Source organism: Malania oleifera, chromosome 5 (assembly GCF_029873635.1).
Source record: "Malania oleifera isolate guangnan ecotype guangnan chromosome 5, ASM2987363v1, whole genome shotgun sequence".
In the NCBI taxonomy this organism is placed as follows: Eukaryota; Viridiplantae; Streptophyta; class Magnoliopsida; order Santalales; family Ximeniaceae; genus Malania; species Malania oleifera.
This window is the reverse complement of record NC_080421.1, coordinates 109062829-109087266: the sequence shown is the minus strand read 5'-3', so window position 1 is coordinate 109087266 and position 24438 is coordinate 109062829. Positions and strand designations below refer to the sequence as shown.

General features: G+C 37.4%; 3 protein-coding genes across 7 annotated transcripts; 2 read left to right on the top strand and 1 right to left on the bottom strand.

Moving 5' to 3' along the window:
* The first annotated feature begins 5767 nt into the window (after positions 1-5767).
* On the top strand, positions 5768-14276 carry LOC131154813 (long chain acyl-CoA synthetase 1). Of its 3 annotated transcripts, none has more exons than XR_009136674.1 (22): positions 5768-5925; positions 6121-6181; positions 6956-7119; positions 7394-7457; positions 7546-7635; positions 7758-7814; positions 7918-7966; positions 8347-8423; positions 8539-8578; positions 8654-8748; positions 9566-9733; positions 10123-10233; positions 10723-10810; positions 10905-10971; positions 11227-11302; positions 11485-11602; positions 12067-12312; positions 12408-12547; positions 12646-12828; positions 13366-13485; positions 13603-13921; positions 14001-14276. XR_009136674.1 is itself a non-coding variant. In XM_058107579.1 (22 exons), exons 4-22 carry the CDS (start codon positions 6974-6976, stop codon positions 13648-13650), a joined length of 1983 nt encoding a protein of 660 aa, XP_057963562.1. In that variant the 5' UTR covers positions 5768-5925; positions 6121-6181; positions 6613-6667; positions 6956-6973; the 3' UTR covers positions 13651-14276. The 3 variants fall into 3 exon arrangements, 2 of the variants coding, with proteins under 2 accessions (XP_057963562.1, XP_057963561.1); XM_058107579.1 differs by adding an exon at positions 6613-6667 and having other exon boundaries at positions 13603-14276; XM_058107578.1 differs by having other exon boundaries at positions 13603-14276.
* Positions 14277-15078: 802 nt separating this feature from the next.
* On the top strand, positions 15079-16574 carry LOC131156117 (pentatricopeptide repeat-containing protein At4g02750-like). Its single transcript, XM_058109565.1, has 2 exons — positions 15079-15853; positions 15952-16574. The coding sequence occupies exons 1-2, from the start codon at positions 15079-15081 to the stop codon at positions 16572-16574; spliced, it is 1398 nt and encodes a 465-aa protein (XP_057965548.1).
* A 1251-nt stretch (positions 16575-17825) lies between these two features.
* On the bottom strand, positions 17826-24234 carry LOC131154812 (probable pre-mRNA-splicing factor ATP-dependent RNA helicase DEAH2). Of its 3 annotated transcripts, XM_058107576.1 has the most exons (7): positions 23807-24234; positions 21489-21691; positions 20258-21342; positions 19695-19817; positions 19347-19585; positions 19076-19194; positions 17826-18185 (listed from the first exon to the last, which is right to left on the bottom strand). In XM_058107576.1, the coding sequence occupies exons 1-7, from the start codon at positions 24074-24076 to the stop codon at positions 18059-18061; spliced, it is 2166 nt and encodes a 721-aa protein (XP_057963559.1). In that variant the 5' UTR covers positions 24077-24234; the 3' UTR covers positions 17826-18058. The 3 variants fall into 3 exon arrangements, 1 of the variants encoding a protein (XP_057963559.1); XR_009136673.1 differs by lacking the exons at positions 17826-18185; positions 19076-19194 and having other exon boundaries at positions 19562-19585; positions 19695-19927; positions 23807-24232; XR_009136672.1 differs by lacking the exons at positions 17826-18185; positions 19076-19194 and having other exon boundaries at positions 19562-19585; positions 19695-19917; positions 23807-24218.
* Positions 24235-24438: the final 204 nt, after the last annotated feature.

Below are 24438 nucleotides of genomic sequence, written 5' to 3'. Positions count from 1 at the left end.
GGGGCCTTTTTGCCAAGCTTTCCCTCATGGGCAATTCTTGCCTAGCTACTCTTCTGAGGACATTATTGCTGAGCTGCTCTTCTAGGGTCATTCTTACCAAGCCCTCCCTCGTGGCAATTCTTCCGAGCTGCCAAGCTGCTCTTTTAATGGCATTTTTGCCAAGCTGTCGAGCTGCTCTTTTGGTGACATTTTTTCCTAGCTATCCCTCGTGGGGAATTCTTCCAAACTGCCAATCTGCTATTCTGGTGGCATTTTTTCTGAGTTGTCCCTCGTGAGGAATTCTTCTGAGTTGCCGAGCTGCTCTTCTGATGGCATTTTTGTCGAGTTGCTCTTCTGGTGGCATTTTTACCAAACTACCCTTTGTGGGACATTCTTGCCAAACTGCCCTTCGTAAGGCATTCTTGCCGAACTACCCTCAGTGAAGCATTCTTGTCAACCTGCCTTTTGTGGGGCATTCTTGCCGATCTGCCCTTCGTGGGGCATTATTGCCAACCTGCCCTTCGTGGCCTAAAGAGTCGTGCTCATCTTTTAGGTCATTCTTGCTTCGCCTAATGAGTTGTGCTCATCTTTTGGGCTATCTTGTGGCCTAATGAGCTATGCTCGTCTTTTGGGCCATTTTTGGCTTAATGAGGGTTGCTTATTTTTTAGACAGCCTTCTAACCTCACGAGCATTGCTCGTCAGTTGGGTAAATTCTTCTTTGCCTAATGAGTTGTGCTCATTTTTTGGACTATCTTGTAGCCTATTGAGCTATGCTCATATTTTGGGCCATTTCTGGCCTAATGTGTTGTGCTCATTTTTTGGGCAGTTTTCTGACCTCACGGGCGTTGCTCATCAATTGGGCCGATTCTTCTTTGCCTAATGAGATGTGCTCATTTTTAGGCTAAAATCGAATAGATTGAAAGAGAATGCACTTATAGATATGAATGCAAAATTTGATAATTTAATAGAACCACACAAAATGTTCGAGCACATGATTGACAGAGATGTAATTTTATGGAACAATTTCCTTTTTGGGCATGCTAAATTGGGTCAAAACCCCCTAGGGCATTGGTATGCGAGACATTTAGGGGAGTGTAGGATCGAAACTTACTCGTATGTCCTAACCCCTTAATTTTGCTTTGTAGATTGTTACTCTCTTGCATCTCCCCTGTTTTGGAGACTTCTCCCATGTCCCTCAGGATTTTTCTCTTTAAATCAGTTCGTTCTCTTCTTGTGTCCATTACCTCTTCTAGATTAATATACTTCTACGCTCTTGCCATCAACTTTCCTATGTTAGCTAGGGTCGTTTAAGCATTCCTCAATAACGCAGATAAATAATTGAGCAAATATTTAAACAATTAACACAATCTTAGTATTTCCCAAGCTTTCACTGAATTTGAAATATAAACAAATAACTACGGAAAATTAAATAGTGCAAGGAAAGAGAATGACACAGGATATGTTATCGGGGTTTGGCCAACTATCTACATCCCCACCTTGGCTAACAAGCACAAGGATTACCACTATAAGCTCACTTAACGGGTGGAACGGCACCTAAACAACCAACTCAATTAACACAAGGTTGACCTCAACCTTTACGACTAGGTCAAATTAACACAGGGCTGACATCAACCTTTTACAACCAATCCTTACTGGACTGGATTACTGCCCCCTCAGGCCACGCCTAAAATAAAACAGATTTACATTGAAAATGACGTACAAACTATATGTTTCTTATTCAAGCAAATTTGCACCAATATAATTAACACACTACTGAATAATATGATAAGATAAGATCAATGTATTTTTAGTGTCTACTCTCAAAGATTTATGCAAATATTGCAATCAGTACGTGAGAATGTAAGTGATAGGATCTTTGTATCAAAATAATAGTCTCAATCACAATGCAGCAACAAAGATCACAAGCACACTTCAAATATCTCAACAAATATTTTTCTCAAAATAAACCACAAGAGATATTCAAAAATGGTTTGTAAAAAATTATTTGATCTTCACATCAAGATGATAATATCAATCAAAATATATAGAAACAAAGATCTTCAGAACAAATATCTCAAAATATTTCTCAAAGATAAGCACAAGAGATATTTGAAAAATGATTTGTAAAATATTTTTCGCAACCAAAACACAATATGAACTCTTTGAGTATTGCAATGAATATGCGAAACTCACAAGTTCAAAGAAGTTTTTTTATGGAGGACTTACTAACAAAGTCTCCTAGAGAAACTTGAAGTTTTGCTCTCTAGTAAAATAATCTCAATAAATAAGAACAAAAGAGAGCTTAAGCCTAATGAGAAAAACACTCAAGCAATCTTACAAAGTGATTTTAGCAATAGGAAAAAGAATGAGTGTTGAAGACTTGAAAATCAGAGTAGGAATTTTTGAATTTCAGAGAGAAAATTACTAATCGTTTTGCTAATCTTGCACTAATCTTTACAAATAAGGGGATATATATAGACTTCCCTAAAATTATAATCGTTCGGAACATATGAGTCGTTTTTGCAAAAAGTTTAAGTGAGGTTAATAAAAATAACAGCAGTTTTAACCTTAGTAAATTTTGACAACCCGAGAGGGTTAGTCGACCATCTTGAGGGTTCGGTCAACAGTAGTGCCAAGTTTGGTCGACTAGGGAAAATTTGAACTAGAAGTTTGATCAACCGTCAAAAGGCGATTTTCCAAATCCGCATGGTTCGGTCGGTCGGATCATTTTGAACTAGGAGGTTCGGTCAACCAAAAGGTTGGGGCTTCTCCCGAGGATGTTCGGTCAACCAAATCATTCGAGTTCATTTTCTAGTCGGTTGACCGAAGGGGTCAACTTGCTGACTCGGTAGGGGTTCGGTCGACCAAGCTATATAAGCTTGGCTAGGTTCGGTCAACCGTATTGTGGTCAAATTATTGATCACTGACTAGTTTGGTCGACCAAGATGAATAATTTTGGTTGGGTTCGGTTGACTGAACATGCCTATTTTGGGCATTTCGATCCTTTTCTCTTTATAATGTTGTCCCTATTCATATGATGATTATATTAAAGACTATGGGAACATTTTTATGTAATATTTAGGGTCTTAAAGACAATATATGGTCTTTGTAAGTTAATCCCAAAAATCTGGCGTCGGTCGACCGAAGAGGATCCTTAGTCATTCAATAATCTTTTGAGCTTATCTACCCTATCATGCATGTAATGCATTGATTATTACAAACCATTTCCTCTTTACTATTACAGACCCGAATAAAACTCAATTAAATTACAACAAATAAATGTTCCGAGTCTTTATCTTCTTCAAGTTCATGTGCGTGCACCATATGATACTTCCAATTGATCCTACACATAAACTCATCAATCATTAAATATTAAAGTATTTGTTATAATTAAAATGGGATATGACCTATAAGGTCAACACAATGTATGGATTTCTTTAGTGTTTCCCTTTCTCCTTGGACCAAGCACATCAGGTGAGCTGAGGTCTTCGCGATCCTGCGGCTACTGATGAAGTGCCCAATGTTTGTTCTATCTCAAATAAGGAATTGATGGACCCAGGCTTCAAGGTTTGGTACCATGCCCTAGTATTTCCTTTAAGGGTGGCAGTAAACGCACATCATATGATGGCATCAGGTGCGCCTTACAGTTTCATCAACACCTTAAAGGTATTCAGGTGATCAATCGGATCAGTCGACCTTTCATACCTTTCAAAGGTTGGCATTTTGAACTTACCTAGCAGCGGGACCTCCATCACGTCTTTGGTAAAGGGCGGATCTATAGATTTCAACGAAGTCTCTTTACAAGATGGGTTGGTAAGCGCCTCCTTCATCATCTTTTCTATTTGATCAATTTTCTTGATCATTTCATCTAGCTCATTCGACCGTGGTTCATTGATTTCTACACTATTCGCGTCTTCCACCTGCTTTGCGGGGTCAATTTTTCCATCGTTCTCTTTTAGGGTCGCTATTGCCTCAGGTGATTTAGGATTTTCTGGTTGATGTGGAGGTACAAATCCTCCCTAAACCTTTTGCCATAGGATCATGTTGAACATGTCTTCCATCTTTTTATAGGAGGCTTCCATCTTCCTTTGGAAGATAAGGAATTCCTCCCTTGTCACTCTCGGTTGGTCTTCAGGTATTGAATGAATGGACTGAGATAATTGATCACCCGCAGCAGGCTTTGACCTTGAGTTGGTGGTCGTTGTCATGATGCAGGGATCAAGGATCAAAAATTTAAAACCTCTCAGAAGCGTTCTCACAGATGGCGCTAACTGTTGGTGCAAAAAATGTCGATCTGACCTCCTATGAGCTTTTTGATCTCAATCATCTGAAAATGAAGAAAACAAACGTGACTTAGAGGACCCGGGAATCTCTCTTATGCTTAAGTAAGGGAGTGCTTTAGAGAGGTTGTAAGCAACTATGAAATTGGGTTAGAATGAGATACCTTAACTTCTCCGTAGTACCCTTTTATATTGGCGAGGTTTGACCCTGGTAGATCTGTCATTTATAGCGCTTTGAGTGGATCACTCTGATCATTATAACTTGAGCGTGGATCACTTTGGTCAATATATGGTCGGCGTCAATGGCTCTGGTCGAGCGATTGACTTGGTAGGTGATTTCCCTCATTAATGCTTGGCACATGCCTTCTCGTTAGTGTAGGTGATATATTTGAGATATATTAGGACTAACTTTTAGTTTAACTAAACCAGACAATGGATAAAAGAATTCAAAATTCTGTTAAATCAATAAAACTGGTTAAAATGGAACGATTTGATAGCTTTAAAACTGTTTCTATTAAAAAATATTTCACGTTGGAAATTATTTTTATTTAGTATACAAAAAATAAGGTATGTTTTTCGGACATAACTTATGTATTCTACTTTGTAAGAATATAAAACATAAAAATATAAATATGATATTGTGATGACACAATTAATTGAACTAGGTTGATTGAATCAATTTCTCTAAATATATCGATTAATAGGCTTATAATACTTCACAATGAGCTTGATTCTCGAAGATATATAGCAATAAAAATATGCATAGCAATATCACTTTTGATCATTAACATACTCTTCTCTTTTTAATATAAATTCTAAAAAATTTTAAAAACTAATGATGCATTTAATTGTGAAAAATATTTTATTTCTAGCTTTCAAAGAATTTTAAAAATTTTAGCTTATGTTATAAATTTTCAAGGTCCATATTAAAAAGGTAGAAAATAAAAAATTTATTTAAATATGTAAAGTATTTTTTTATTTTTTACTTTAAACTTTAAAATGATTGCGAAAAAAATAACTTGCTTTGAAATTTTTTAAAATTTATATAAGTTAAAATTTAGAATTATGAATTTTGAAACTTAAATTTGAATTTGCGTGAATTTAAAAGAACCTCTATAATAATCTAAATAAATTAAAATTCAAGATTTTAATTTCATGCTCTCATACCCAAAACAAGAGTTAAAAACTTTGAAATATAATAAAAAAAATATTTTTCAATTTATATAAATTTAAAAAAATTTAAAAATAAAATAATATTTTTACAATTATTTGAAAAAATAGAAATAAAAATAATATTATTTCTACAAGAAGGTAGCATAAAAATGTTTATTAATTTTTATTTATTTCATACAAATATTGTAAAAATAAAATTATTTTCAGCAATTAAACGGTCTAAATTTTTAAAAAACTTTTTAAAAAACTAAAAATAAAGAATAAAAATATTTCTACGGGCCTGAGCTCTTTTAGAAGCTGAAACAACTATTATAAAAAAAAAAGTGTACCCAAACCAAACACGGCCTTGAGGCAAAATCCATGGCCATTTTTGCCGAGGGGCCATGGCAGCAGAACACAGAATTCAATCAAGAACCTTTGAAATCTGTGACCTCCTGGTTACATTAACAGGGGCAGCTGCTTGTTGAAAGTTAAAACTAGCCACACGACAAGGTATGATCCATTTCAGCCAAAACCTCACTTTGGAATTCGATTGGAATACTTCTGCCGGAAAGAATCGTTGAAGTCCCAGCAAAATTGAATGTCTTGCATTAAATGAACAAGTTGTATTGTAGTTGCACCAACACAATTCACCCCTTCCATCTAACCTATTTAACAAGGTCTCTGTCTTCCTTCTCTAAATCACAGGCGCCACCTGCAGCACCACCACTGCCGCCGCCGGAAGGGTGTTTCGGTGTCGTACTCCTCTGTAAGTGTTTTTCTCTCCTTGCCCGTCTCCCTCTGGCTTCTGGGTGAGTGTTTTGGGATTGATTGAGAAAATGGGTCACGTTTGTTCTGCTGTTAATTTGCAGAGGAGGTTCTGGGTTGTAGTTCCGTCGCCTGTTTCAATGGCGTCATGTATTTTTGGTTGTGTTTGTAAAATTTTATACGAATTGAAATATTGAATTTTTTAGGCCTTAGCTTTATATTAGTATATTTAATAACTATGTACGAATTGAAATATTGAATTGTTTAGGCCTCAGCTTTATATTAGTATATTTTATTATTTCATTCCCGAGTATAATTCCTTTCTTTACTCTTTCATTGTTTTCGCATGTGGTGTTAACTAATGCTGCCTTTATTTGTATTTATTTAATATTTTCACATTCCATGGATTTCTGACCATGTATCTTCCCTCAGATTCATTCACATGATTTTGGAATTGAAAGTTTACTTTTGACATCTGCTACTGGGTGTAAGTTATATCAGTGTTTATACATCTTTTTGTGAATTTGCTTTCACTTGATTCTTGCTGAAGCTTTGTTAAATGATTATGCATTAGTTGACTGCTGTTGAATGTTAATATTCCCAATACTCCATTTTTTCTACCCTCTTTATGGTGGTGAGCCGTTCATGACTTTTTTGTTGGGTTCAAGACTTTTTGTTTTCTTTCATTGACTTCTTACTTGGTTGATTCCATGGTGCTTCTTTAGTCTGATCAGACTTGTGGATTTAATTTTCCATAAAAATTCTGCCTGCTAAGGTTTTTCAAGTGAGGAGAATGAAGAACTTTGCAGTTCAGGTCGAGGATGGAAGGGAAGGCCAAGATGGGAAGCCATCAGTTGGTCCTGTGTATCGAAATCTACTGGCCAAGCATGACTTCCCACCATCTGATTGTGATTTAAATACAGCTTGGGATATTTTAAGGTAACTCAAAAACATGAATGGTTTACATGCAAATACCAATTGCAATCAATATGTGAGCACCAGAAGCTTGCTATGAATGTTTTATTATCAAAATTGATATACTAAGAGGGAAAAAAAAAGTTGTCAAACTTCACTAAATTGTGTGAATTAGACCGTGGAAATATAAACCAGCTGCTTCATAAATAGATGAATGAATTGGGTGTTTGAAATGATTCGATAAGAGCATATGCTCAACAATTCACTTCTTTGAGAACAAACATTTCTTGCTGCACAGGGTATCTGTTAGCAAGTATCCTGAAAATAGAATGCTTGGATGGCGTGAATTTATTGATGGGAAGGTAAACATCTATTTTAAAGCAATGTCAATTATCAAAATATGATGTCACATAGTTCCAATATTACTTTTCAACTTTGTTTGATCTCCAGCCAGGGCCTTATCGGTGGAAAACATATAAAGAAGTTTATGAGGATGTTCTGAATGTTGGTTCTGCATTGCGGGCATCCGGTGCTGAACCTGTGAGCCTATACTTCTGCTTTGGCCATTGGCTTGTGTTTGGGGCCAATATAAGATTTATGAAGCCTTTTTCTTTTCTTTGTGGGCATTTTACTTATTTATCTTAACAATCTTCTCATGATAGGGTTCCCGGATTGGAATCTATGGGTCAAATTGCCCTCAATGGATTGTAGCAATGGAGGTCTGTTTGGACCCATGTTAACTAATTTTCATGTTTTTGGTTGCTAGATATCTTATCATGACTTATGAGCATGTAATAGAAAGTACTTTGAAATTTTGTACAGGCTTGTGGTGCCCACAGTTTAGTTTGTGTGCCCCTCTATGATACCCTTGGTAAACTTCTTTCTATGAATTTTTCCTGTATTCTGTTTTTGTTCCTCACTCTTGCCTCTCTTTAAACATTAAAAAAAATAAAAAAATTGCGGTGGGCTTCACACAAATACAGTTTTTTTTTCCCCTTTTTGATTGTTTTAAGAGTTAGGAGATCTTTGACTTTTGCTACAATCAAATCTTTTTCCTAATATGCCTGTTTGTCTTATGCTGGACATGAATGTGTCTTTGGTAGTTACTAGGACGTTTTTTTAGACAGGAGTGGGGACCATGTAGGGGTCGGGTTGGTGCTAAATGGCGGCTTGGATTTCCTTTCATATGGTTTTCTTTGAATTTATCAGCAGCTATTAATTTGTGCTACCTATATATTCTTTTGGAGACAGGGCCACGAGCTGTGAATTTTATAATTGATCATGCAGAGATTGATTTCGTTATTGCCCAAGATAAGAAAGTAAAAGAAGTAAGAAAGATAAAACTGATCTGCATCTTACTTAGTAAATTTACTTCATATTTTCTAATGTTATAAAAATCATCTAAACGATTCTGTTTTGGTTTCCCTATGTGTTTGTTTGCAGTTACTAAAACCTGATTGTACATCTGCTCAACGATTGAAATGTGAGAATAGCTAGAGAACTTCTTTAATATGCTACAGTCCAGGAAGAAATTGGACTAATTTTCTTGTGGTTGCAGCAATCATTTCCTTTACCTCATTCACAGAGGAAGAGAAGAACAAGGCAGCCCACATTGGAATAAAACCATTTTCATGGAATGAGTTCCTACATTTGGTTAGTTTCTAATATTTTCCTTTTGAGTTTATTGTTTGAGGTCCTAGCAGGCAGAACTTTTAGGTAAGATGTAGAATTATTTAATTCTGTTACCTGAATATCGATAACGAAATGTGTGTCCTCGTTGAAAGAGAGTTGAAGATATTTCAGAATTCCTGTCCCCACCCCCTCTATCTCTTGGGGTTGATGAGTAGATTTGGCTTGTTTGGGTCACTTATTAAAATGTGTGTTACATGTTTAATGCATTCGATGCTCGTTGTTTTGCGTTGTGTAACTTGTGCTATCACACATGATCCTTTCTTCAAAACATATTACTTTAGAACCAGAAGAAACATTTTCCCTCATTCATTTTGTTCTGACAGGAAAGGAAATACCAATAAATGATTCCTCTCTCTCTCTCTCTCTCTCTCTCTCTCTCTCTCTCTGCTTGATGAGTAGATTTGACATGTTTGGATCTCATTAAAATGTGGGTTACGTGTTTAATGTAGATGACACATGCTGTTTTGCGTTGTGTTTTCATGCATGATCCTCACATCGAAACATGTTAATTTAGAAACCAGAAGACATCCTTTCCCTCATTTATTTTGTTCTGAAAGGAAAGGAAATACCAATAATCGACTCCCTTTCTCAAAAAATTTTCTCCTTTCCTTTCTTTCAACATTTTTTTGGGTAAAAGTTGTCAGATACTTGTTTTATTAAACCGTCTATGCTTAGAGATTGGCAATTTAAAGGACATGCTTTATACTAGTGTCATTCTTCAAGTTCTTCACTGTGCTTTTTCTGTTGTGGTTCATTTGCAAATATCTTTTTTCTTCAGGGAAAAGAAAATCCATCAGAGCCTCTGCCTCCCCAACCTTTTAACATATGTACAATAATGTACACGAGTGGCACCAGTGGAGATCCTAAAGGTGTTATCTTGACTCATGAAAACATTGCAACATATGTACGAGGAGTTGATCTATTCTTGGATCAGTTTGAAGACAAGGTAAATGAGCACTAGAACATCTGATAGATTGTTTTCAATCACATAATTCTTTCACTAACATTCTAATACTACATGAAATTCTTCACAAAATTTTTTAGTTTGTGTGCATGTTTTTTCTGTCATCTGGCAATGAAATTTCATATCCCCTTCCCCAGATATTCTTCATAGAAACAAGGCAGTGCATGTTCTAAATCTCTCTGTCTCTCTCTCTGGGAAAAAAACTGAAATTTTATGATGACTTACTGGATCAACTTCTCATGAAATCATCTGCATGGATAGCATTTCTCATGTTTTCTACATGTATGCCTCTTTTTGCATGAATAGCTTTTGGCTACCTGTTTCGTTCTCTCCTTGTTGTTATCTTGATGTTCCTTCGGGGTTCTTACCAGATGACTGTGGATGACGTGTATCTATCTTTCCTTCCTCTTGCTCATATTCTTGACCGCATGATTGAGGAGTATTTCTTCCATAATGGTGCTTCTATTGGCTACTATCACGGGGTATGATTTTTTAACTCCATGTTTTGTTGTTTGAACTGTAAGCTCTTTTGGTTCCTAGACCTTTTTTTTTGGTGTGGTGATAGCATGTTGTGTGATGCAGAATCATAATGGCAATGGAGGTATTTTGTGTGCATTGTGCGTTTTTTTGTGTGTGTATGTGTGTGTGTGTGAGAGAGAGAGAGAGAGAGAGAGAGAGAAAGAGAGATAGAGAATCATTTTCCTTTAACCTTTTAAGGGGATAATAGAAAGGTCCAAATTTGAGGATGTTGTGTCTTCAGTTTTAGCTTTGTCTCAACAATTAGCTGATAGAATGTATTAACTCTCTATATTTTTGCACATTTTTTAATTCCTCAGCCCAATCCATAGAGCTCTCTGTTTCTTTTCAAGTTCCCCATGCTCCTTTCTTTCTCCATTCTTTGCTGTATTTTTTCCCAATAAGATTCATGATTTGTTGTTTAAAATTTAAACTATCTTGACTACTGTTCGAAGGATATCAATGCATTGAGGGAAGATTTGATGGAGTTGAAGCCAACATTTTTTGCTGGTGTGCCTCGAGTTTTTGAAAGAATTCAAGAAGGCATGGAAACTTCATTGGTCATTTTATCAGCAGTAGTTATCTGGTTTTATAGGTTTAGACCTACCCTCATACTGAGCTTTGACTTTTTCTTCAGGTATAAAAGCAGGAGTACAAGAGCTCAGGCCATTGAGGAGGAGAATATTTGATATTCTTTACAAGTAGTAAGTTTGATTTTCAATTCTTTATGAACTTTTACCTCATGTTTGGAGAGACATTGGATTTGGAGTTATATTGGATTTGAATAGGATGATGTATAAAATTGTATTGAAATTTGTCCAAATCCATCCAAATCCAAATCCATGGTCCAAAATCCATGCTCCCAAACACTACCTTAAATTATTCTGGACAGAAATATGGTGCTTTCGTAGAAAATGATATATTTATGACATTGCTGAACTCTAATGTCTTTCACACAGCAAACTTGGCTGGATGAATTTAGGGTTTAAACAGAAAAATGCATCACCATTGGCAGATCTACTGGCTTTCAGAAAGGTTATATCTATTCCCCTGTAACACCACACACACTTCAAAAGTGAAATTCTAGTCATATGTGGCTGCTAATGCATGTGATCTTATTAATCTGAACTTCATCAATTAGAAAACTGTAATTCATGTACGTCTGTATGTTTGCATGCATGGCCATAATCAGTTATTATCTAACTCTTTTTTTCCAGATCAAAGCTAGGTTAGGAGGTCGGGTTCGACTCATAGTATCTGGTGGTGCACCGTTGAGCATTGAAGTGGAAGAATTTTTGAGGGTTACTTGCTGTGCGTATGTAGTTCAAGGCTATGGTAAATAACTATACATTAATATATATATATAGGTTTTTGCCCCCCCACCCCCCCTTCCACTCCCTTTTTGAGGCCTGCTTGATGTGGCACTAGCAGAATAGCCTACTAGTCATGGGAAGAAAAGATGTTGAAATAAGCTGCTGCTATTCTACAGGGAGATACTAACAATTACTATCATTTTTTAATGAAGATAGTTCAACCATACCTTGATGGAAAATCTTATTTTTAGAGTATTCCATATTTTCCCTTGGAAATTTTTATTAGTCTGAAATAGTATCATTCCAACAGTAGAATAGGGGCATCTTGTTTGGTATTCCATTTGAAGTTTTTTATTTGTTTCATTTCCTAATTTGATTCCTTAACTAGGCTATTCATTCTGTTTAGATACAGCTGATCCCATCTTTACATTTTTTCTTGTGTACAGCACATACATATCTAACCAGTCATATTTTTGATTCATTCAGGGTTGACAGAAACATGTGGGCTGTCCACTCTTGGCTTTCCAGACGAAATGTCCTTGATTGGAACTGTTGGTGCTCCATCTGTATACTCTGAGTTGCGCCTGGAGGAGGTTCCAGAGATGGGATACAATCCACTCGGGAATCCTTCCCGAGGTGAAATATGTGTGAGGGGAAAAACAGTTTTTTCTGGGTACCACAAGAATCCCGAACTGACTAGGGAATCCATCAGAGATGGATGGTTTCATACAGGTTGAAATGGAGTAATTTCCTCTCTAGAATTTTTTTTTTGCTAGAAGTTCTCTGATTTTTTTTTTTTTTTTTTTTTTTTTTTTTTATATTTTTAGGAGACATAGGGGAGATGCTTCCAAATGGAGTTGTCAAGATTATCGATCGGAGGAAGAATCTTATAAAACTATCCCAAGGAGAGTATGTTGCACTTGAATATCTAGAAAAAGTTTATGGTACTAGCTCCATTGTTGAAGACGTAAGCATCAATTTCAGTTTCCTAAGTTGTATGAAACCATTCATGTCATCAGGCCACTGGAGCTGGGATTAATTTAATTTTTGTTCATTTTCTATAAGATATGGGTCTATGGGGATAGTTTCAAGTCGATGCTGGTAGCAGTAGTTGTACCACATGAAGACAACACCAAAATTTGGGCAGATATGAATGGCCACAGAGGTTCCTTCTCTGAATTGTGTTTGCTTAAAGAGCTACAGAATCATGTCCTCCATGAGCTGAAGTCTGCAGCAGTGAGAAACAAGGTAATCTAAAACAAATTTGCAAATTACTGCAAAGAAATTATCTGCATTCCATGTTGTTATTTTTTATGGTCATATTGCTTCGCAGCTTAGCATTTTGTGACTTGCCAGTTCCTTCGCTCATCTTCTCCTAATGGAGCTGAGATGCATGTGGCTCTAACTGACTCCGACTCAAATTTTGGAACTAGATTTGTGTTTGAAAAACTAGAGTTTGATCATTGGGACTCAGCACATAGATAATGTAAATGAAGGAAACAAATTTGCTCTAGTGTTGTTGCCTCTGTAGGATGCCCCACTGTTCATAACATGAACTCCACTAGCCTAACCACCAATTCTGCAGACCTAGACCAAAACTGCTTTCCTGCTTTTGGTGCACATGTACGACAACCTATTACTTCTTTCTCTACCAAGATTTATAACTTTTAATTCTAATTCAAGCACAAGTGGAAGGTAAATATTTTTTGTTTGTTATGCAACTGAGAGGGCATTTTTTTCTTTTCTTTGGTCTGTTTCTAACTTTTCTGCCTTTCTGTAAATCAGCTAAGTGGTTTTGAGCACGTCAAAGGAGTGATTCTTGAGCCCCGACCCTTTGAATTGGATCCAGACTTGGTGACCCCTACAATGAAGAAGAAAAGAGAGAAGATGCTTAAACATTTTCAGGTAAATGAACTCCACCTCCACAACCCAACACCCCCCCCCCCCCCTTTTTTTCACTTCCATTTTGTTTGGGAAAAAAAGAACTAAATAAAATGCTCATATGACATTTAAATTGTGCAGGCAGATATTGATCAACTCTATAAAAATTTGGCGGGAGGCAAACGCTAGGGGTGGTGGTTGCAAGTTTTGTAATGAAGCAGTCATATTCAAATTTGTGCAGTTATATGCGCTATTTGTGTTAATTAGTTCAGAGGGTATGGAACCATTCACCAATAATAGTTCCCTCTCCTGCTAAATCAGGGTATAAATAAAAGAATAAGTACTTAAGGTGTGCAAGTTAGTTGCATGGCAAGGGCAATTGGTGGAGAAATATGGAAGGCAAAACCCAAGATGCAATAAGCAAAGTGTATTTGAAAGAATACTTCATTTGCATGATAATGTAAGTTGTTGCTTTCCTTTTTTAATCTATCTTTTTGGGCAATGTTGAAGGGTTTTAGAGGTTTAAACATGAATTTCAGAGGTGACTCCAGGCAATTTTCCAAGGAAGACCAACAATGCAAAACAGAATCATGGGTAGGAGTTGTCGATGGTATGATCAATTCAAAATCAATCTGACATTCGAAAAGTACGATTATTTGATGTAAGATTTGGTATTCAGAAATTGAATATAGCATCTTATAGATTTACTAAACAGTGCAGCATTCATGTTATTAGAATTCACACCATCTCGCTCTACTTGTAAGTGCTAATGTGATATTTTTTGATTAATAGATTCAAAATATTATGTGAAGAAATTGGCCTCTCTCTTTTATATGAATTAAGTACCAGACAATATACACTTGAATGGTGGTCCAGAAAATTCATGTTTACACTAATTCAAAATTTTATAGAAATGTTTTAAAGATGTTTTAAATTTCTTTTCAACTTTTTCACATAAATCTTTAACTATGAAATAAGGGGGATACTTTTTTGTAATTTATAAAAATAAAAAAACCCTACAATTAAATATGCGGGACCTTTTCTTGAATATATTCCTTTTATTAGAAGTATGAATTTCGAATCTTGGACTTGGATTTGTGAAAATTCAAACTGAATGAGGTACAACGTTGTATTCAGTTTTGTTCAAATTTACACAAATTCAAATAAAAAATCTAAAATTTTTATTTTACTGAGTTTGAATTTTAGACTTGAGTGAATTTAAATAAAATACGAAGTCAACAACAACAAAACTAAGTCTTAATTTCATTAGGTGGAGTCGACTATATGAATTATTTTTTGCCAAATAGTCTCCGGACAACTGCTTCTAAACCAAAATATCAAATAATTATCCGTCTTGAAAATCCCTCATCAAATTTCTCCGAAGCAGTAGATTTTTTAAACAAATCCAAAGAAGGCATTATAGATTTTGAAAATGTTGACAGCTTGAAATGTTGCAAACCTTAAAAGCAAGTTGGAAATTTATGACAGAACTGAAGTCTTGGTTAGTAATACCGTAATACTGTAATTTCCCCTCTGTATTCTTTCAAAACGGCGTCGTTGTAGGACTCCTTTACTTAACCGGTGGACCGATGCGGGAGCTTGGCTGTCGAGCTCGCCATGCGCAGGTTGCGCGGCGCCCTTCTTCTTGCTCCTTCCCGCCACATATGTACACTCTCTACTGCTAATTTAAATGATATGATCAACGGATATATTCGCAACGGTCGTCTAGACGTTGCCCGCGAATTGTTCGATCGGAACCCAGCCAGTCGAGATATCATTTCTTGGAATTCAATGATCGCCGGGTACGTTAAAAAAGACCAAATACAGCATGCCCAGGACCTGTTCGATCAAATGCCGATACGAGACGTCGTTTCGTGGAACACCATATTGTCCGGGTTGCACAAAAATCCAGAACGAGTCTATCAATCTTTCTTACAAATGTTATCAGTCGGTGTGAAGCCCAGCCAATTCACGATGTCAATAGCAATCGCTGCCCTTTCGAACACAGAGCTCACTGTTTTGCTCCCCCAACTTCACGTGTGCATAATTTGTTTAGCGCTTAATCATAATCCGCATGTTGGTTCAGCGTTGATGAAGGGTTATGCGAATGTGGGGGATTGTATTGCTTTGCGTTTAGTGTTTGATGAGATTTTGGTGAAAGATATAGCATCATGGAATGCATTAATTATGGGTTATATGGAGTTGGGGTGCACAGGTGAAGCTCACAGAATGTTTGAGGAAATGCCTGAGAGGGATATAGTATCTTGGATTACTTTAGTTAAGGGGTATATTGCTAATAAGAATCTCAATCGAGCTCGATGGGTTTTCAATCAAATGAGCAAAAGAAATGTAGTTTCCTGGACCGTTATGATCAGTGGGTATGTGCACAATGGCATGTTTGTGGATGCTTTGACACTTTACCTCCTGATGTTGAGATCCGAGACCAATCCTAGCAATTTACATTTTCATGTGTATTGGATGCGTGCGCAGGATGCTCCTCTCTTCTAGTGGGAAAGCAAGTCCATTCAAGTATCTTAAAGTCTGGTATGCCTTTAGACGTCGTCTCCTTAACGTCCCTTGTTGACATGTATGCAAAATGTGGAGATATTGGAGCAGCATTTTCCATTTTTGAGTCCATGCCAACAAAGAACTTGGTGTCCTGGAATTCAATAATCGGAGCCTATGCGAAGCATGGGCTTGGAATAAGAGCATTGGAGGAATTTGAGAAAATGACGGGATGTGGTGTTAGGCCTGATCATGTTACATTTGTTAATGTGTTATCAGCATGTGCTCGTGGAGGACTGGTTGACAAAGGCGAAAGGCAGTTTAAGTTCATGGAGACGAACTATGGCATTCGGGCAAGGGTGGAGCATTATGCTTGCATGGTAGACCTGTATGGGAAAGCTGGGCATCTAGAGAAAGCAGAGAAATTGATCAAGGGAATGCCTTGTGAGCCTGATGTCGTAGTGTGGGGTGCGATGCTTGGAGCCTGTGTCTTGTATTCAAATTTGGAACTCGGGAAGTTTGCTGCAGAGGAAATTTGCAAGCTGGAAGAAGATCATCCTGTTGCTTGTTCAATGCTTTCTAAGATACATGGGGAAAAGGGGGTGTGAAGCAGGGTGATTGAGCTGAAGAAAATGATGGAAGAGAGGCATGCCAAAAGGGGCAGGAGGCAGGTTGTTGGATTGAGTCTCCATTTGGTTTGGGATGAAACAAGCAATTGTTTTTAGCTGTTCATTGCCAAGTTTTGAGGGCAGCATGAAATGGTTACACAAGGGTATCAATTGCAAGATTACAATTCCCAAATTATATACAGTCAATAGTCTCGCATCAGATATATATTAGGAAAATCTTGGGTTTTAAGGATCTTTTAACTCGTAAGATTCCTTTTATAAGATCAAACACTAGGGCCAGTAAACTAAGTGGAAAATACTTCACACGACAGTTGGGTTTAAGAACATTACACAGACTCATGTTAAAAGCCAATGCCTCGAGCATATATTTAATTGGAGTCCTTTGAAACAATGGGTGTAGCTAAAATTATAGGCCCAAGTATGTGGGCAGGGAGACTGGTTGAAGAAGGTTAAAGACACCATCTCCATAGAAATCCCAGTACGGAATTCAAGCAGGAGTGGAGCATCATATTCATGGGAGAGCTGGTCGGCCAGTGACAGCACACATGAAACAAAAATTTGTTTCATTGTCATATATGAAGACGGCATGATCTGGCAGCGAAGAGGGAAATCCCTAGTTTCATGAATCCAATTTTCATTTCATTCCAAAAGACATTTTTTCTCAACAATGCCCATGCCATTTTAGAACATCATTCCATTAGAAAGGAACAGGTTTGATAAACAAAATATTGCGCTAAAAAGTAAAAGCTCAATAATTTAGGATCAGAAGCTGATGATGTACATCTATAAATTTTCAAATAATTTGAATGACGTCATCCTTTTAGGGACCAACAAAACCATTTGAACTGTAAATGACATGACTCCAATTCCACGCCTCTGCAAGAACATAGAACTCCTTTCTCCTCTCCATAAACCTGCCATACTCTTCCCAGACTAGTTCCTCCACAGACCGAAGTAATTTCTCTTTCAAATTTTAATTTCATGTTTAAACTCAAACATTGAAAGCTTTTTTCGGCTATTCAAAATCATATTCCTCGGACAATTTTGGGTTGCCAAGGGATGCCGACCCTATGGACTTTCACACCAGCTCTTCCTCTTCTTATGTCATGAATCACAAGGTACAATAATGGGAGGACATGAGAGTCCTAAGTTGGAAGTGTCAGTTGTGTTGCGAGTTGACAGGAGAGAGAGACAGAGAGAGAGACCTTTAAAAAAATAAACACCAACATATAAGATGAAGGAAAAGCTTCCACAAAACAAATTATAATAATTCATACGGTACTGCATCAGTCACTAAAACTACTTTCACAATGATACAGTAATTTCTGGTGTTTCTTCCTGAAAATTTGGGCTCCTTGGGAAGTAAAAATGAGGCTAAGATATTGTGACAATCATTCTTTCAAATGTTCACCTCCCTACTCCCCCCCTGGAGGAGGCTATATTTAATAGTGCAGGGCAGAACTTCACTTTTTGTTCCAGTTCTCCTCCCTGTCTCCCTTTCTTTTCTTATAAAGCTTGTCGAGGACCCGCTTGGCCTCGCATTGTGGAAAGTTTTCAAGATCGTAGTAGTGGGGCGCTATGTCAACTAACCTGCGCTCAACAAAAATATAATCTTATTAAAATAACAATTTAACTATGAAATTCATTAACAATGCTCAAAGAATGGCAGATATATCAAACCAAATCATTAAATTATTAAACAAAGCCTCAGAATTTCTCACTTCCACAAACCAACAAAGAATCCACGAATAAAATTTGAGTGGTTCACAGTCCCTACAGATTGGTGAACTCTTAAGAATTATATATTATGGTTCAAGTCTTAGGCACTGCATCTTTCAATTGAAATAAGACCTCTGTATTTAATTGAGGAGCATATACATGGACTAGCTGGCTAGAGAGACCCGTCACCATTGTATCAATGGGGAAAAAACAGTAGTCTGAGGTTCAACTGCCAAAGTAATTACATCAGCTGTTACAGAACAGCCCAGTAAATAAGTCTCACATCAAAAAGGCATAAACATAAACAGACAACAGAAGATGCTTGCATTTGTTTCACCCCAAAAAGTTGCCTTCATGCCTTCAACTTACAGCAACATTCCTGGCCTTACCCATGACCCAACCCAGCCACCAACCCCCCCCCCCCCCCCCTCTCCCCAAGGGAGCAAAAATGAAAAAACGAAGGCAGGGAAAATAAAAACCAAAAGTAAAGACCTTAAAACACAGGCAGCAGAAAAAGGTACTCCCCAAAACCCAAAATTTTTGGAACACTAATTGTTGTTGATCACACCAGCAAGACAGCTCAAATACAAATTAACATCAATGGATAAAATAACCAAGTTGATCTGGTGAACAATTTAAGGTGAATAAGAAAAACCAATGTATGTTAAGAAAAGACCATCATTTGAAAAAAAAAACAAAACAAACCAAAAGAAATCAAACAGTAAAAATGAAAAGTCACAACACAAGAAAGAGGAACTAACCATTCGCCACGAACGTCTGTAACCGTTCGAATAAAATTCCTGCTTGTTAAGACATACTCATTATAGATGACCCACTCTGGCTTGTGATCCAGACAGTTTGAAGGATGCAAGTGAACCACCTGCAGGAGTGAATATGTCAAAAGAATATTGTAAGCATGGATCTTATATCCTGTCTGTCTGCAACATAGTTTCCACCAAGGAGCATGAATATAGCTCATTTATAATAAAGAGAAAAACAAGAAAAAAATTTCAAAGAAATTGTCCTTTATACCTGGTTGTCTTTGACTGTTAAATAATGACCAGTACGCTCCAAGTGAGCAACCTGCATAAAGTATCCTGCTAGCATTGCCTTTCTGATGTTGATGTAGTAATCACGGCTGTTGAAATCTGTGCTGCATAACTTGAGATTGAATCTGGCCATGATGCGTACTAGCTGTTGTCTCACATTATCAGCAGCCTTTAGCGCTCTATGGTTGACAAAATTTTCATAGCACCAAGATGGGTCCTCATCTGCAACCCATTCAAGAATAGTAAATTCTAAGCACAAGATGACCTCCTTAATTACCAAAAACATTTTGGAGGAACAAAGGGGGAAGTTGAAAGGAAAATCAAATCTTACTTTGCTTGTATGCATGGTATACATTCAGGAGCGTAAGGTGATCTCCATCGATGTGCCCAAACCGAGCTTTCGCTTCATCTGCAGCCTTTTGAGCCTCCCTAGGCCGGACAAAGCAATTGGGTACTAAAGAAAGAAATTGGTTATCACAGAGGAGGCCCACGGAGGTCAGCAGATGCACAGAGGCGAGACGACACCATTTGCTTCATGAGAGAATACTGAGAAACTGCAACTATCTGCATCAGCACTTACTTAGAAATTCTATGGCACATGCCAACGGGGGGCATGGAACCCAGACAACAGTTGCTGATGACACCCTAGTTGGACACAAATACCTATCTAACCACATGCAGATGTGCTTGCGTACATGTGTATGCGGTTAAACAACAAACTTAGTGTGCACAGAACATATCCGTGCGCATACCACAGAATAGATAGGCAGTGTTCAAGAATGATGAAAGTTTCACTTGCAGCCCAACAGGAAACTTCCATGTAATTTTAATAATTTTAAAAGTTGACTCAAGACCGACAAACAAGAACAGGAGAAAACAGACAAAAAGAAATACCTGAAAGCATGGCAGAAATTGAGAGAATTTCATTTGAACAGTTGAATTCAGGACTGACAACAAGCATCTTTGCCATCTGAGGATCTAAGGGAAACTCACTCATGATTTCACCAAGCTTGGTCAAGTTGCCATCATCATCCAATGCTCCCAAGTAATTTAACACCTCTAAAGCCCGCATCAATGTCTCCGGAGCAGGCGGGTCCATAAAATCAAAATGGACTAGATCATCTATTCCTAACTTCTTCAAGGTAAGAACAGTATTTGCTAGGTTAGATCGCAATATTTCTGGATAGGTTTGTGGCTGAAGATCATTATGGAAGCTTTTCTCTGTATAGAGTCTAAAACATTTCCCTGGTTGGGTTCTCCCAGCACGTCCTGACCTCTGGTGTGCACTAGCCTTGGATATTGGAGATACCAACAAAGATTCAACCCGTACCCGTGGATTATAAACTTTTTGCTTAGCAAATCCAGGATCGATAACATAAACTATACCATCTATGGTCAAGGAAGTTTCAGCAATATTTGTTGACACAACAATTTTCCTCCCAGCAGGGCCTCCCTCTTTTAATGGAGGTGGAGCAGGTTCAAATATTTTCTGTTGCATAGCCGGAGGAAGTGTAGAATACAGAGGCACTACTTTTACAGGCCCCACCTGGTCACCCATGTTTCCAATTTCCTTTGTTAATTTGCGACACGCATCTTCAATCTCCTCCTCTCCAGTAAGGAAAACCAGTATATCACCTGCTGTCTCACACATGTGTATCTGCACAACTGTTCGAATAGCTGCCTCCAAATAATCCCTTTCCGGTTCCTGGGTATAAAAAATCTCAACAGGATGAAGCCTTCCAGGAACTTTCATGAGAGGTGCACCACTAAAGTAACCCTGAAACTTCTCAGCCTCAAGAGTAGCACTCATTACAACAACCTTCAGGTCAGGTCTATTCCTCAGCACTTCCTTTAGAAGCCCAAATAGGACATCGGTTGCCAAAGTTCTTTCATGAGCCTCGTCCAAAACTATAACTTTGTACCGTTCTAAAAGTGGGTCTGTCATGGCTTCTCTAAGAAGCATACCATCTGTTAAATATCTGCCACCAGAGAAACGAATAATTAATAATTTTATTATTAAGCCAAGCTAAACAAGAACTTACCAAGACACATAAATGACAAGAAACAATGAATCTCAAAGATGGGATTTAGATTCAGAATGGGTATTATTAAGGTTCAAGCTTACTTCAAAACTGTTCTTGCACTAGTGCAGTCTTCAAAACGTATGCTATAACCAACTTCTTCCCCGATATTTACATCCATCTCTTCAGCAACTCGACGTGATACAGACATTGCAGCCACTCTACGAGGCTGAGTGCAGGCAATCATCATCTTCTTCCGTTTGTCTGGCGTATCTATATCAACAGCTTCCAAAACAAACTGAGGGATCTATAGAACAAAAATGTTTCCCTAGTCAAATGTTTAGCCCAATTGTTATAAATTATAAGTCCCATAAGAATAATGTGATAGATATGTGTTCAACCATGCAACCTTGTTCAGTCCAATTTCTCCCTCTTCTTCCACACATTGCCACTGACCGCTTTAAGTACATATCTAGCAATCAGTGGTCATATGCATCTAAAAGAAGAGGCAGAAAATTATAATATCAAGTCTATAAATAGCAGAATACAAGACGTATAAATTGAACAAAACTAAAATCAGGTCCAGTAGATAACAAGATCACATAAACATATAATAGTAATATATAGACTAGCGCCCAAATTAAAGCACATAAAAAGTAATGTCAACTAGAATATATACTAAGGTAACCAAAAAGCCATATAAAGAAGGAAAGCATGGGTGGTCTGTATGATAGTCCCTTTAGAATATTGGGTAGTTCTTTCACTTTTACTGGAGATGCAGGTTAGCTAGGCATCATCAAAGCAGATTCCAGCAGTGCAGATGGTTCTTTAAATAATATTATAGCTCAATTACTATACATTTAACTCAAGTAATAGTTCCAACATGCATTAGAGTGCGAGCAATAAAGAATTGGGAACAAAAGCATACTCGAGAAAACATGAAAGAACAGAAAATTCTTTCTAAATGATATAACAATAAAATCATTTGTTCAATTGTTCAACAGTAAATGTAATCACTCTCCCTCTACATCTAGGCATCAACGAAGCATGTGTGATTAAGAGGCCTACACATCTCATCAATATATTAATTCCCCAAGACCCCAAGTCTTAAAAGACACAAACAGCAGCAAAGAACTGTACTCAAGTATAGACCCACTGATAATACCTCCTCCAACATAAGTCCCACAACCTTATAAAAAAATTAAAAACAAAATTTTCATATTGCATTTGAAGCTTCCAATTTCAAGTCCCTACTACAATCTATATGTTTCAAACTCACAACCCCATGAAAAGTGCAAAACCAAGCAATGATATGCTAAAGCATTTTTTATCCCCAATTTGATGCCTCACTATTAAGGATCTTTAAACTTTAGCACATAATCCGCTCAATGCATTTCTTAATGAAACAGAAATTTTCAAGTCAAATTGTCAATAGGGAGGAAAGGCCAATATTCTCGAGTACAACCGAAAGAAAAAACAAAAAAAAATATATGCAATGATGTATTGTGTGGCAGCTAGATTTTATCTCTAGACTTAAAGAGGATTATGTGTCAGCATGCTGTGTAGAGGCTAGAATTAGAAAGTTGGGTCACCAATTTGCCAGCTCCAGAGACAGGATTTTTCCTAAAACAATATATACTACCACATCATTGCTTATAAGTGCAAGCTTGACTACAATGGTTGGACATCCAAGAGGTCAGGAATTCCTGTCTGGAAATGGATTAGAAAAGGTTGAGAGGATTTCTTCAGTTAATCCGTTTTTTGAAATCTGGAGAAAAGGAGATCCAGGCATGGAAGGGTATTCCTACAAACAGTAAAATGAAAAGGGCCTTGTTTTTTATACTCTCAGCATTCTCTGGGTTGTGTGGTAAGAGAAGAACATTAGAGCCTTAGAAGGAACAGGCACTACTCCCAAAACCCTCAAGGATAGATGGCTTCCAACTCTTACCAGCAGGTTTAGTATAAATCCCCCACCCCACCCTTGCCATTCTCGGTTTTCTTTATTTAATACCTTGTCACAAAACTGGTTTCACGATTTTTTGTACCGACAAAATCTCTCTCTCTCTCTTGTACTTGGCGACACGCCCTTAGTGCCCTCTTAATAAATTCTTTCCACTGATCCAAAACAAAACACAACCACTTCATTAAGCCTTACAATAGAAATTCAAACATTAGAAACGTAACGATCATGCACAATGACTGGAATTCTCCGAATTAGGGAGAAACAAAACAGAGGTAGCACGCGCTTCGGAAAAAATGGGAAAACAAAAAACAAATAAAAAAAAAAACAAAATCCAAGTAAACAAATGCGAAAAAATTAGTGGCAAAAAACATAGATGGAAAAAGAAGCAATTCCCCGCAAATTGCTTCAATTTCTAGGCAACCAAACAGATCATGAGGATTCAAATTTTCTCAAACCAACCTGAGTTGTTTTACCACTACCAGTTTCGCCGACCAAGATGAGGGACTGATTGGCCTTCAAAGCCTGCAAAAACTCATCTTTCTGGTGCCAAACCGGAAGAGTCTTCCTCTTCTCTAGAATGTCGTAGTATCTCTGCGAGTACGGCCGACCGTTCCACCTATTGATCATATTGTTGACTGCTCCGCCGTTGGATTTGACGATTTTTGCAGAAACAGAAGTCTCGTCTACAACATCAAACAAACTCAACTTCCTCTTCCGTTCCGTCCCCATCAAACCCTAATCTCCCAAAGCCAGAAAAACTTGAATCCGAACGAAACAGAGCAATTCTGTAAACAGTAGATAACTCAGGACGCTGGGGAAATTACTGGAACGATCTTGAGGGCCAAAACGTAAACCCTAGACAGGAAAAATGCAGAGCCAAAGGCTAGGGCTTCTGTATTTTCAGGTCCATATATATGCGGAGGAGAGCCACAGAGCAACTTTCTTGATTTACAGACTAGTCCCTGATATTTTCTGTATTTCTTCACGAACCTCAAACTTTCCACTTTGGGCAAAGTCAAGAAATATTAACCATTGCCTATTATTTTGTTGTAAATAAAATAAAGAGAGAAATATAAAAAATATTAAAGTAG